The sequence below is a fragment of the Pagrus pagrus genome (assembly GCF_965226575.1).
Source record: "Pagrus pagrus genome assembly, chromosome: 11".
Taxonomy (NCBI): domain Eukaryota; kingdom Metazoa; phylum Chordata; class Actinopteri; order Spariformes; family Sparidae; genus Pagrus; species Pagrus pagrus.
In genome coordinates, this window is record NC_140195.1 from 381,935 (window position 1) to 397,500 (window position 15,566).

Genomic DNA, 15,566 nt, shown 5'->3' on the forward strand with positions numbered 1-15,566 from the left:
GCGCGTGCGCGTGCGCGTGTGTGTGTCTGTGTGTGTCTCTCTCTCTTTGATGTCGGGTGCCCCGGGGGTCAGGGGTCAGGTGGCGTTGTCATTTCAGCGATTTCCTGTTTCCTGTTTGGACGTCCTGGCATGTCGCTTCAACAAACACACACTTCCTGTCCCGCCCGGCCCCGCCCACTCCGACCTGTCAATCACTGACACAGAACCAGGCCGGACCGACTGAGACATGTAAAGTTTTCATCCAGAGGACGGATCAATACCTAAGTACAGTGGTGGGGAGTAACTGAGTACATTTTACTCAAGTACTTTACAGTACTTCTACTTTACTATTTCCATTTGATGCTACTTTGTACTTTATGAGCAGACAGACAGCGGAGCGCCGTCTCTCACAGGCGGCTTCAGCTCCGCTGTCGAAGGGACAGATACAGGAAGTCTTTCCTGCCTCACGCGTCACACTGTCCAATAACAGCTAGAACTCTGGTCATAACATACAGTCTCTACGCACTTTATGTTTTTACACTGTTCTGCACCTTAGATTTTATTTTGCACTACAATCAATACTGCTTACTTACACATTTTTATACATATTTTTTATATGTATACATTTTTTATATTACATTTTATATTGCTATGTTAATATGTCTAGGTTGTTCTTTTTATTTCTTTGTGTTGTCATTGTCTCGGTGTGTAATGCTGCTGCTACACTTTAATTTCCCAGCTTGGGATCAATAAAGTATATCTATCTATCTACTTTGTACATTCAGATTAATGATGCTAAATATGAATCAGCTCATAAATAATGATTGATTATTACAGATTAAATTTATAAAGTAATCAAAGTAATCTCCATCTTCAACAGTTGCAACACAATTAACACAATAAAATGTGACAGACAGACAGACAGACAGGTGACAGACAGACAGGTGACAGACGGACAGACAGACAGGTGACTGTCAGTGAGTGCTTCCACTGCTCTGACATCATCCTGTAGTCCCTCTCTGATTGGCTGCTCTATGTGGGGAAGCAGATGGAGCAGCACTCCAGACAGATCTCCAAACAGTCCGACGAGCCGCAGCAGTCCTCCAGTATCCCACAATCCAACACAGCCTGACACGCCTCCTCTGTACAGGCCGCCTCCCCCGCTGCTTCCAGGCAACAGCAGCAGCCAACCGCAGAGTCGCAACAGCCGGCCCCGCCCACTCCACACGCCAGACACTCCCCCAACGCCGAACACATGGACAACATCTCGCAGAACAGACAGGCCAGGAGACAATGAACAAGACAGTCTGTAGAGACAGAGACAGTCAGGACAGACAGGCCAGGAGACAATGAACACGACAGTCTGTAGAGACAGAGACAGTCAGGACAGACAGGCCAGGAGACAGAGACAGTGTATACACTGTCTCTGTCTCATCATCATATTGTTATTTTGTGTCTGTGTTGAATCAGTTGTTGAATCATATTCTTAAAAAGAAAAACAACAAGTGGGTGTTTGTTGGTAGAAACCAACTGATGCTGGGAGGAGTTATCAGTGTGTGTGTGTGTGTGTGTGTGTGTGTGTGTGTGTGTGTGTGTGTGTGTTCAGCAGAGATAAGCAGACCTCCATGTCGAAGGTGTTCAACTGATAAGTTAAACTGGAGTGTTCAGTGTTCTGCTTCCTGTCAGACTGAAATACTAAAACTCTCTGTCTGCCTGCCTGCCTGCCTGTCTGCCTGTCTGTCTGTCTGCCTGTCTGCCTGCCTGCCTGCCTGTCTGCCTGTCTGTCTGTCTGCCTGCCTGTCTGTCTGCCTGTCTGTCTGCCTGTCTCTCTGAAGCTGGTGTGTCAGTGAGGAGACAGCAGGACATCAGACTGATGCAGCTGTTGACACACTGAACTGAGACAGTGAAGCTGGTCAGAGGTCTGTGACCGTGTCCACACTGATCCTGACTGAAAACACTGAGGACATGATGTGTGTTCACTTTACAGTAAATAAACACACATCTACCAACTTTAGTTGAGTCAGGTTACGCATGTACCACTACAGTCAGGTTAATAATCCCATCATATCTCTCTAGCTCCACCCTCAGGACAAACATTTTGGAGACGGTGTTTGATTGGCTCACCATCTCCAGCGACTTCCTTGATGTGGGCGGCGTCTGTCTTTAAGGAGGCGCTGCTTTTAGTGGAGGAGAGACGCTTCTGATTGGTGCTGGGCTGGTGATGACGATGGTGATGAGGAAGGCTGCAGCTGTGTCTGTTACAGGTGGACGACCGAGACGGAGGAGGAGGAGGAGAGGTGAGGGAGGAAGATGGAGGAGTGCAGATGGGAGGAGGAGACCCTGATGAGCTGTCCACACCTGAGAGACAGAGAGATGATGTCAGAGATGATGTCAGACTGATCAGAATCAGAATCAGTATTCCTTTATTGTCCCACAGTGGGAAAATTTCTTTGCCACAGCAGCCAAAGGACAGAATATTACAAAAAAATTATATATATATATAACAATAAAATTAACAATATAAATTAAAAGGTAAGAAATAGAATAGACCTGTATCCACATATAAAATGATATTGTACAAAATTAACAGCAGCAGCAGCATCCGACTGATGACATCAGACTGATGATGTCAGTGTCAGGTACATGAAGCTGGATCACTTCAGGTGTCACCTTTCTGTTTCCACAGTGCAGAGGCGGGCTGAGCAGGCAGGAGGCGAGAGACGTCGTTAGTGGACGAGCTGTCCATCAGAGAGTCATCACCGCTGTCACCGTCCTCTGACCTATCAGAGAGAGGGGGAGGGGCCTCCTCTGCAGGAAGAGGATTTCAAATGTCAGAACAAGGCAGCCGTCTTGGAATCGGTGGCTGTGTCCAAATTCAGGGGCTGCAGCCCACGAAGGGCGCATTTGAAGGCCAATTACGTCACAACGCTGCGCGAAGGCTGTCCAAATTGGAAGGCTCCTTCAAACGCAGCCTGCCCTTCCCTCTTTTTGGAGGACGCACCGCTACTATCCTTTGCGGCCTCTTATATCCCAAGATCCTTTGCGCACCGCTGCTCAGTCCCGAAACAGAAGAGGAAGCAAGAGAAAATGGCGACATCAAGTGGCGCAGACATGACATTCAAATTTAAGTAATGGGTTTATACTCGGTTTAAGTCCTTTGAACATCCAACGCCAGATATGTTAAACTTCAGGGGACTATAAAACCTCCAGATGTTAACTTTCAGTTAAAATACGTGACGCTGGTGATGCTGTGGTAAATATAGTTGTTATTCACCGATGGGTTAATGTTTATTTTGTAATGTTGATGATTCAATTTAGATTTGACACATTTTGTCATTAATTTTTGTACACACACAAATAAATGTACACGTTTGATAGATTTGAACCAAAACAGACTTTAATGCATCTGTTCATTCACAATCGTGACGTAAGGGTAAGGGGCGGGAACATCTGGTGAGGCAACCAGGAAACAGTCCGAAGGCTAGACCGTCCCATTTAACAATGATGGACGAGGCATTCAAAGACCTGTCCGAAAGACCCGGCCCTCCTGGACCGCAAAGGCTGCAGCCCCTGAATTTGGACACAGCCAGAGTGTCATTACGGTTAGCAGCTAGGCTAGCTACTGGCTAACGTCTCCGGTGAGGTGATTATCAAACATACTAAAGTGGTTCTGTTCTGTAGGAGGGAAATGTGACAGGTGGACTTCAGGATGAAGAAGTTCTGATCAGGTCTGAGGTGAAGCTAACGATAATGTACAACAACATATAAAACACATTTTATATTTCACAGATGTCACTTTGGACCAGGACTGAGATCTTTGCTGAACCATCACCAGGAAATCTTTAAACTGAGCCAAACCTGAACCACGCAGGATGAAACCTGTGAGTCAGTGTTCTGATCTGTGCGGGAGCCAGTGTCTTGTTATCGGAAGGTTGCTGGTAGAGCCCGACCGATAAAGAATTTTTAAGGCCGATACCGATACAAATATTTGGTGATTTAAAAATCCGATATTCCGATATATCGGCCGATATACAGTCATGGAAAAAATTATTAGACCACCCTTGTTTTCTTCAATTTCTTGTTCATTTTAATGCCTGGTACCACTAAAGGTATATTACCTGAAGAATACAATGAACACGACAAAAAATGCAGCTGATTACATAATACTTTATGTCCTATTTGGCATGCTTAAGCTGAATTGTATTCCCAGGGTATATAAGAGGCCATTTCATGTCATAAGCAGCACTGCACATGCAAAGGCCTGGAGTGGTTTCCTGCTTACATTCAAGCCGTAGCACAACTCAGAAGTTGTCAGCTCTCACATAATGCCTAAAACAAAAGAATTATGTGAAGCCACAAAGGCAGCCATCTTGGCACTGCTGGAAAGTGGCATGAGTGAGAGACAGGTAGCCAAAAAACTGAAGATCTCCAAGACAGCCGTTCATTACACCAAGAAAAAACAAGCCGAACATGGTACTACCAAATTGCTAGCTGGTCGAGGCAGGAAACGTCTTTCTACCCCACGAGATGACCGTGCACTCATCCGTTCCTGTGTCAGGAATCGTCGTCAGACCTCCAGGGACCTTAAAAATGAGTGGGCACTGTCGAGAAATGTGACTTGTTCGGCAAGGACAGTTCGAAACCGACTTCTTGAAGCTGGTCTGAAGTCACACAGGGCACGGAAGAAGCCCTTCATCAACGAAAGGCAGCGGAAGACCCGGTTACTCTTTGCTAGGGATCACAAGGATTGGACTGTCGATGAATGGGCTAAGGTTCTCTTCAGTGATGAATCCAATTTTGAGTTGATGCCCACTCCAGCCAACTTAGTGGTTAGGAGGAGGCCTGGAGAAGCCTACAAACCAGACTGTCTTGCCCCTACAGTAAAACATGGGGGTGGATCAGTGATGATCTGGGGTTGTTTCAGTATGGGTGGAACAGGGCAAAAGCAATTGTGTGAAGGGCGAATGAACCAGGTCATGTACAGGGCTACTCTTGAAAACAGTCTTCTTCCATCAGCTGGAAAACTCTTTCCTGCCTCGAATGACTGGATTTTCCAACAAGACAATGCCCCTTGCCACACGGCAAGGTCAGTTAAAACCTGGATGGAGAACCAGAACATTCGAACCATGCCTTGGCCTGCTCAATCACCAGATCTAAATCCAATGGAAAACCTGTGGAAAATCCTCAAACTCAAAATGGAGAACCACAAGCCCAAAAACAAAGCAAATTTGTTTGAATTTGTGCAACAGGAATGGGCTGCTGTGACAGCAGAACAATGTCAGAAGCTGGTGGAGAGCATGCCAAGACGCATGGCTGCAGTCATCAAAAACAATGGTTATGCAATCAAGTATTAAGTCCTGTGTGTATCATGTGACTAACAGAGACAGAAAAGAAAACATGGAATGCCTAAAAGCACTGTTTTTTGCAGTACAGTGCCATAGCTATTGATGTAAGAACTTAAGTGATTTTGGTTATTATCAAGAAAACCATGGAAAATGGCTAGATATCAGCTCTTCAATTAAACTCTTATGAGCTATTTTTGTTGTTATCATTATATTTGTCCAAACAAATGTACCTTTAGTGGTACCAGGCATTAAAATGAACAAGAAATTGAAGAAAACAAGGGTGGTCTAATAATTTTTTCCATGACTGTATATATAAAAAAGATAAATCCAGAAACACGTAACAGAAACATAATCAGATTTCCGTAACAGTAGTTATTTGTAGTTATTTATGAGTCCTCACTGAAATAATATGATAATGCAGTTTAAAAATAAACTTGTTTGTTTTATTGTCACAACAGTACAGAGTAACTAGCTAAGTCAGTTTCACTCTCGGCTTACGCGTAACAGCAGCAAAACTGGACATGGTAGTCACAAATTTTGTCATAGTTAAGAGAATTGAGGGGGTTGTTCTTTTAATTGTTAATCAAGCAATGTATTTCTCGTGACAATTGCCATCTTACAATGAACACACTTCAACGATGATCTCAGTCGTGGATACCTGGTTCACTCTGCCCGACTCTGGCTGGATCAGCTGGTTGTCGGGTTTGTGGCGTTCTAAACACGAGTGTTGCCAACAGGGACGTTGTAGAGCGTCCTCTGGTGGACAAACTATGCAACGCCAACACTAACATGGTTGAAGGGTGTTTCATCCGTTTTTATTTTATTTTTTAAATATTCATTTATCGGCCATTATAAATGCCGATATCGATAGTTTGGAAAATGCCTAATATCGGCCGATAATATCGGCCAGCCGATATATCGGTCGGGCTCTAGTTGCTGGTTCGATTCCCCTAGTCTGCATGTCAAAGTGTCCTTGCATACTGAACCCCAAACTGCTCCTGATGTGCTGCTCTGCAGCTCGCATGGCAGCCACTGACATCAGTGTATGAATGAATGAATTACTGTAAGTCGCTTTGGACAAAAGCGTCTGTGCCCTAAATGTTAATATGATGTCATCAGTCCTTTGATGTCATCGTCTGACATCAGGAAGTTACAGACTCCGGCTCACCTGTGCTGTGATGTGGGAGTGTCCCATTGGCTGTTGGCTGGCTTGAGATGCATTCTGATAGGAGTTGTTTCTTATTGGCTCCGCTCTCAGTGATGTCACAGCCACTGCAGTGTGATGTCACATCCATCCTGCCAAAGCAATGACAACATAACAACAATCAGATAACAAGACAACAACAACAACAATATTAATAACATTAACATTAGCAACAACAACAACAATAACAATAATAATAATAATAATCATCAATTAAACTGAGCTCAGGGTTTTGTTTGTAAACACGAGAGAAGATTGAAGCTTAAATATGAACAAACATTTAAAAACAATGAAAAATATGGAATTTTAAAGAGTAAACAAAAAGAATAATCTCTGTTGTCTCATTATTATAGAGAACATGATGATGATCTTATAGAACATGGTGATGATCTTATAGAACATGGTGATGATCTTATCGAACATGGTGATGATCTTATAGAACATGATGATCTTATAGAACATGGTGATGATCTTATCGAACATGGTGATGATCTTATCGAACATGATGATGATCTTATAGAACATGATGATGATCTTATAGAACATGGTGATGATCTTATAGAACATGGTGATGATCTTATCGAACATGATGATGATCTTATAGAACATGGTGATGATCTTATAGAACATGATGATGATCTTATAGAACATGGTGATGATCTTATCGAACATGATGATGATCTTATAGAACATGATGATGATCTTATAGAACATGGTGATGATCTTATAGAACATGATGATGATCTTATAGAACATGGTGATGATCTTATAGAACATGGTGATGATCTTATAGAACATGATGATGATCTTATAGAACATGGTGATGATCTTATAGAACATGATGATGATCTTATAGAACATGGTGATGATCTTATCGAACATGATGATGATCTTATAGAACATGATGATGATATTATAGAACATGGTGATGATCTTATAGAACATGATGATGATCTTATAGAACATGGTGATGATCTTATAGAACATGATGATGATCTTATAGAACATGGTGATGATCTTATCGAACATGATGATGATCTTATAGAACATGATGATGATCATATAGAACATGATGATCTTATAGAACATGATGATGATCATATAGAACATGATGATGATCTTATAGAACATGATCATATAGAACATGACGATGACCTTATAGAACATGATGATCATATAGAACATGATGATGATCTTATAGAACATGATCATATAGAACATGACGATGACCTTATAGAACATGATGATCTTATAGAACATGATGATGATCATATAGAACATGATGATCTTATAGAACATGATGATGATCTTATAGAACATGGTGATGATCTTATCGAACATGATGATGATCTTATCGAACATGATGATGATCATATAGAACATGATGATCTTATAGAACATGATGACCTTATAGAACATGATGATGATCTTATAGAACATGATGATCTTATAGAACATGATGATGATCATATAGAACATGATGATCATATAGAACATGGTGATCTTATCAAACATGATGATGATCATATAGAACATGATGATCTTATAGAACATGATGACCTTATAGAACATGATGATGATCATATAGAACATGATGATCTTATAGAACATGATGACCTTATAGAACATGATGATGATGATCATATAGAACATGATGATGATCTTATAGAACATGATGATGATCATATAGAACATGATGATCTTATAGAACATGATGATCATATAGAACATGGTGATCTTATAGAACATGATGATGATCATATAGAACATGATGATGATCTTATAGAGCATGATGATCTTATAGAACATGATGATGATGATCATATAGAACATGATGATCTTATAGAACACGATGATGATCTTATAGAACATGATGATCTTATAGAACATGATGATGATCTTATTGAACATGATGATAATCATATAGAACATGATGATGATCTTATAGAACATGATGATCCTATAGAACATGATGACCTTATCGAACATGATGATGATCATATAGAACATGATGATCCTATAGAACATGATGACCTTATAGAACATGATGATGATCATATAGAACATGATGATGATCTTATAGAACATGATGATCTTATAGAACATGATGATGATCATATAGAACATGATGATGATCTTATAGAACATGATGATGATCATATAGAACATGATGATGATCTTATAGAACATGATGAAGTCATATAGAACATGATGATGATCATATAGAACATGATGAGCTTATAGAACATGATGATGATCATATAGAACATGATGATCTTATAGAACATGATGATCTTATAGAACATGATGATGATGATATTGAACATGATGATGATCTTATAGAACATGATGATCTTATAGAACATGATGATGATGATATTGAACATGATGATCTTATAGAACATGATGATGATATAGAACATGATGATGATCTTATAGAACATGATGATGATATAGAACATGATGATGATCTTATAGAACATGATGATCTTATAGAACATGATGATGATATAGAACATGATGATGATCTTATAGAACATGATGATGATCTTATAGAACATGATGATCTTATAGAACACGATGATGATATAGAACATGATGATCTTATAGAACATGATGATCATATAGAACATGATGATGATCTTATAGAACATGATGATCTTATAGAACATGATGATGATATAGAACATGATGATGATCTTATAGAAGATGATGATGATCTTATAGAACATGATGATCATATAGAACATGATGATGATCTTATAGAACATGATGATGATCATATAGAACATGATGATGATCTTATAGAACATGATGATCATATAGAACACGATGATGATCTTATAGAACACGATGATGATCTTATAGAACATGATGATGATCATAAAGAACATGATGATGATATAGAACATGATGATCTTATAGAACATGATGATGATCATCATAAAGAACATGATGATGATCTTATAGAACATGATGATGATCATATAGAACATGATGATGATCATATAGAACACGATGATGATCTTATAGAACATGATGATGATCATAAAGAACATGATGATGATATAGAACATGATGATCTTATAGAACATGATGATGATATAGAACATGATGATGATCTTATAGAACATGATGATGATCATATAGAACATGATGATGTTATAGAACATGATGATGATATAGAACATGATGATGATCTTATAGAACATGATGATGATATAGAACATGATGATGATCTTATAGAACATGATGATGATCATCATAAAGAACATGATGATCTTATAGAACATGATGATGATCATATAGAACATGATGATCTTATAGAACATGATGATCTTATACAACATGATGATCATATAGAACATGATGATCTTATAGAACATGATGATGATCATATAGAACATGATGATGATCTTGTAGAACATGATGATGATATAGAACATGATGATGATCTTGTAGAACATGATGATCATATAGAACATGATGATGATCTTATAGAAATGCCCTAACCCTAACCCACGTTGATGATATAAATGAGTTAAATTGATCTCAACATTAAAGGAGCAGTCTGTAGTTTAGGTGAAGAAATGTTAAACAAACTAAACAAACAGACTCTCTCTTGTTTTCATGACTGAATAAACAAATTGATTTTTAAGGGACAACACAGGTTATACTGTTTTACTTTGTTTGTATGTGGCGGACTCTGCCACCTTTTTACCTTCAAACAGTGTTCTAGGACCTTATTGTCCTCTGAGAACAGCTGGTTTATTCACTGATGGAGAGTTTGTGTTATAACCTCATTAATATTGTAAATATTAAGATTGTCACACAGAGCTCCTTTAAACATGTGCAGCAGTAAAATGATGCATTAATGCAGCAGGAATATTCATCCACACACATCAGAACCACCACTCACAGTACTGTGAGTACATGTACTGTACTTGTAGTGGTGTCTCCTCAGTGCAGTATTAGTACTTTTACTGAAGTAAAGTATCTGAGTACATGTGGTTACTCGTTACATTCTGTCTGATCATCAGCTTCACTGAGTGTGTGAAGGTGTCAACATTACAGAAGATGATGAGGGATCACACTGAACATAAACCTGAGGAGAACCTGAGGAGAACCTGAGGATCATGTTCTGAACCTGCACTCTGAATCATGTCAACATTATGAAGTTTGATCTCAACTAATAAATTAAAGAAAAGAAAGAAAAATGTGTCTCACCTTCAGCCTGAGACTCTTCTGTCTTCTTTCTTTCTTTCTTTCTTTCTTTTTTCTTTCTTCCTCTCAGTCGTTTCTCACTTTACACTTTTCTCAATAAACAGTTCGCCGCTGCCTCTGAAGCGCGCGCATGCGTGTGACCGCCTCCTCCTCCGTTTCCTCTGAAGAGCAGCACACACACACACACACACACACACACCACTACTACTACTACTACCAATAATAATAACAGCGGGATAATTGTGAGAAATGAAAAGAAAACATTGTGACGTCATGTTGTATATCAATATATTTTATTGATGTTATTGAATCTGTTTGGAGCCTCAGTGAGATTAAAGTAACTCATCAAACTGTTAGAGACAAAGACGAGAAGAAGAAGATGACAGTGTGGATCTGCTTGAGTGGGTCGCTGCTGCCACCTGCTGGACTCTCTGAGAACTAAGCAGCGCAATATTTATTCAGAGATCATTCATTTCATGTGACGAAATATTATATTATATATTATGTTATGTTATATAATATTACATTATGTTATATTAAATTATATAACATTATTTTATGTTATGTTATATAGTATTACATTATGTTATATTAAATTATATTATATTATGTTATGTTATATTATATTATATAATATATTATGTTATGTTATATTATATTATGTTAAATTGTTATATCATATTATGTTATATTATATTATATTATGTAATATTATGTTGTGTTATATTATATTATGTTATATTATGTTATTTTATGTTATATTGTGTAATATTATGTTATTTTACATTATGTTATGTTATGTTATATTACGTTATATTATGTTATATTATATTATGTTATGTTATGTTATATTATATTATATCATATATTATGTTATGTTATGTTATCTTATATTATGTTATTTTATGTTATATTGTGTTATATTATGTTATTTTATGTTATCTTATATTATGTTATATTACATTATGTTATGTTATGTTATGCTATATTACGTTATATTATATTATATTATGTTATGTTATATTATATTATATCATATATTATGTTATCTTATCTTATATTATGTAATATTATGTTATGTTATGTTATATTATATTATGTTATATTATGTTATGTTGTTATATTATGTTATGTTATGTTGCTTTATTATATAATACATTATGTTATGTTATGTTATATTATGTAATATTATGTTATGTTATATTATATTATATTATGTTATGTTATCTTATATTATGTAATATTATGTTATGTTATATTATATTATGTTATATTATGTTATGTTGTTACATTATATTATATAATATATTGTTATGTTATGTTATTTTATATTATGTTATGTTATGTTGTTTTATTATATAATATATTATGTTCTGTTATATTATGTTATGGTATATTATATAATATGTTATGTTATACTATATTATATAATGTTATGTCATTATATAATATATTGTTGCATTTCACGTATGATGTGACTTATACTGTTTATATATTGTTATATTTTGTAACTCATATAACATATTTCTGTCTGTAATGATTGACTGTATCATGACTTCATGTTCCTGAACTGAGAACAAACAAACACTGATGTGTTCACTGTGTGTGAAGTCACTGTTCAAAGTTTAAAAAGAGAAAAATAAACACAATTAAAACTGCAAGCAGTGATGAACAGGCCCTCGCCCCCCACGTACATTGGGTCCTGTGTGTCCAGATGTGTGTTTGTCCGTTGTCTGTGGAAAGGTTCCGACCTAAATGGGATCCGTGTCATTGAAAACACAACAGTGACATCTTCAGGGAATTCCTGTGTCCTGTGGGTGGCGCTATAGATATGACACAGTATTGATGCAGAGACGTATTCAGGGCCAGCCCCTCTACATGTGTTAGCAATTTGGTGTCGATGGGAAATTGTATGTTGAAGTTATAAGGACTTCCTGCTTGATGGCAAAGGATCGAAATTGACCACACCGCCACGCCCACCAGGCACAACACAGGCTGTTGAAGGTCTCAGGATGATACTTAGTGAGTGTGAAGTCTGTAGCGTTAAATCTGTCGGACTAGTTAAATAAAGTATGAGGCAAAAACATGAAAAAAAAAGAATGGGAAAAGCCATAAGGGGGGCGTTAGGGGGCGCTACTGAGCTATCGTGCTGCGCATGAGGGCAGTTGTGGTAACGAATTAACGTACTCATGGGTAAGGAGCTACATGCCAAATTAGGTGAGTCTGCGAACATCCTAAAGTCCCGAAAACAGCGTCGGAAAAATGAAAATCGCCGCACGCCATTCAAGATGGCTGACTTCCTGTTGCAGCAAAAATTCCGACAAAAATCATTCCTGCCTAAATCCTTGAGACCCATGACTCCTGTGAATTTCACGACGATCCTAGAAAGTTGTCACGGGGAAACAACGACATTAGGTGGCGCTATGGAGTCCCCTGGCCACACCCACCCCCAATCATGTTGAACTTAGTTGTGGGCGCGCAGATGTGACGTATGTTCCGAGTTTGGTGAGTTTTGGGGTATGTTCAGGACGCCAAATATGCAGTCGACTGGAAGGAAGAAGGAGAATAATAATAAACAATCCTTACAGATACAATAGGCCTAATAATAAATCAAAACTGCAAGCAGCGATGAACGGGCCCTCGCCCCCCCACGTACGTCGGGCCGTGGCGCCGTCGGAGGGCAGACGCAGAGGGCGAGTCTGTCCACTATGTGGCCCGAGAGCTCACCCATCAATTATATGTCATGTTGTAATGTATGATTTGGAGAAAACAGCCTGTGAATGTCATGTAAACTGGATGATGTTTGTCGTCACAGCACATAGCTGAGCGAAAGATAGCGCCTCAGTGAGCTTCTGTCAGAAATGCATGTATGTGTTATCTGTGAGAGAAAGTGTGTGTGTGTGTGTGTGTGTGTCTTTTGGTTTCACTTCTGTTTTGTTGTGCTTGCTTTTATTGTGTGAAGCTCTTTGTGCTACATTGTATTTGTATTAAATGTGCGATATAAATGGCGTCTGATTGATTGATATCAGGCTGACCCACAACACAACGTAGCCACCTAGTGGACAGTTTGTGTCCAACACACACCACACGTTGACATGGCTCTGTCAGTGGCCAAGCATTGAAAGTTCAGACTGTCATGCCCACCAGGAATAACGTAGGCGAAAGCTTTTTACAACTCTTCATCATCAAGGTATGAGGATGAGTCTTAGTGACTGTGAAGTCTGTGGCGTTAAATCTGTAGGGCAAGTTAATTAAAGTACGAGCCATGGAAATGGGTGGAAATGGCGGCAACATCTCAACTTTGAACCAAAATGGCAAACTTCCCGTTGGACTGAGGTTGGGGGTCCAAGAGGCTTTTTTGTGCGTTTGGTCACGATACTTATGCGTGCCGAAATTCATTAGTGTATGTGCATGTAGGAGGCAGGGCTTCAAGTTTGACAAAATGGCCGCTGTGAACCAAAGTGGCCGACTTCCTGTTGGACTGAGGGTTTCGGTGCCGAGGGGTATTTTGTGCGTCTGGTCATGATACATATGTATATCAGAGGCAAAAGCTTTTGACAAGGTGTCTGGTGACCCATGACTCATGCAGCCAGTGTAGTTACATGATCCCAACATGATTTTGAGTCAATTGATCACATGACCTGGAAGCTATTGAGCTAACATGCTAATATTTACATATAAAAATTAATAAAAAATAATAAAAAATATTTAGAGACGTAAAACGTAAAAACGAGGCGTATCTCATGCAGCCAGTGTAGTTACATGATCCCAACATGATTTTGAGTCAATTGATGACATGACCTGGAAGCTATTGAGCTAACATGCTAATATTTGCTAAAAATGCTAATATTTGCTAATAAAAATTAATAAAAATTATGAATAGATGTAAAATGTAAAAACAAGGGGCGTATCTCATGCAGCCAGTGTAGTTACATGATCCCAACATGATTTGGGGTCAATTGATCACATGACCTGGAAGCTATTGAGCTAACATGCTAATATTTACATATAAAAATTAATAAAAAATAATAAAAAACATGAAAAGATGTAAAATGTAAAAACAAGAGGCGTATCTCATGCAGCCAGTGTAGATACATGATCCCAACATGATTTTGAGTCAATTGATCACATGACCTGGAAGCTATTGAGCGAACATGCTAATATTTACATATAAAAATGAATAAAAAATAATAAAAATGAATAAAAAATATTTAGAGACGTAAAATGTGAGTCAATTGATCACATGACCTGGAAGCTATTGAGCGAACATGCTAATATTTACATATAAAAATGAATAAAAAATAATAAAAATGAATAAAAAATATTTAGAGACGTAAAATGTAAAAACAAGAGGCGTATCTCATGCAGCCAGTGTAGTTACATGATCCCACACTGATTTTGAGTTAATTGATGACAAGACCTGGAAGCTATTGAGCTAGCATGCTAATATTTACATATAAAAATTAATAAAAAATAATAAAAATTAATAAAAAATATTTAGAGACGTAAAACGTAAAAACAAGAGGCGTATCTCATGCAGCCAGTGTAGTTACATGATCCCACACTGATTTTGAGTCAATTGATCACACGACCTGGAAGCTATTGAGCTAACATGCTAATATTTACATATAAAAATTAATAAAAAATAATAAAAATTAATAAAAAATATTTAGAGACGTAAAACGTAAAAACAAGAGGCGTATCTCATGCAGCCAGTGTAGTTACATGATCCCACACTGATTTTGAGTCAATTGATCACATGACCTGGAAGCTATTGAGCTAAAATGCCAATATTTGCTAAAAATGCTAATATT

The 15,566-nt window shown here is 37.9% G+C and overlaps 1 protein-coding gene across 1 annotated transcript; it reads right to left on the reverse strand.

Annotated features, from left to right (window-relative positions):
* Nucleotides 1-479: 479 nt before the first annotated feature.
* On the reverse strand, nucleotides 480-10,811 carry LOC311265030 (uncharacterized protein). The gene is made up of 5 exons (XM_084366311.1): nucleotides 10,756-10,811; nucleotides 6,493-6,620; nucleotides 2,650-2,787; nucleotides 2,104-2,337; nucleotides 480-1,286 (listed from the first exon to the last, which is right to left on the reverse strand). The coding sequence occupies exons 2-5, from the start codon at nucleotides 6,617-6,619 to the stop codon at nucleotides 1,012-1,014; spliced, it is 774 nt and encodes a 257-aa protein (XP_084222437.1). The 5' UTR covers nucleotide 6,620; nucleotides 10,756-10,811; the 3' UTR covers nucleotides 480-1,011.
* Nucleotides 10,812-15,566: the final 4,755 nt, after the last annotated feature.

Bases quoted from the DNA above. Each gene is read 5' to 3' on its own strand.
- LOC311265030 (XM_084366311.1), bottom strand. From the start codon at position 6,619: ATGGATGTGACATCACACTGCAGTGGCTGTGACATCACTGAGAGCGGA. The intron at 2,788-6,492 runs GTGAGCCGGAGT...CTCTTCCTGCAG, and splicing joins ACTCCCACATCACAGCACAG to AGGAGGCCCCTCCCCCTCTC. The intron at 2,338-2,649 runs GTGACACCTGAA...TCTGTCTCTCAG, and splicing joins TGCACTGTGGAAACAGAAAG to GTGTGGACAGCTCATCAGGG.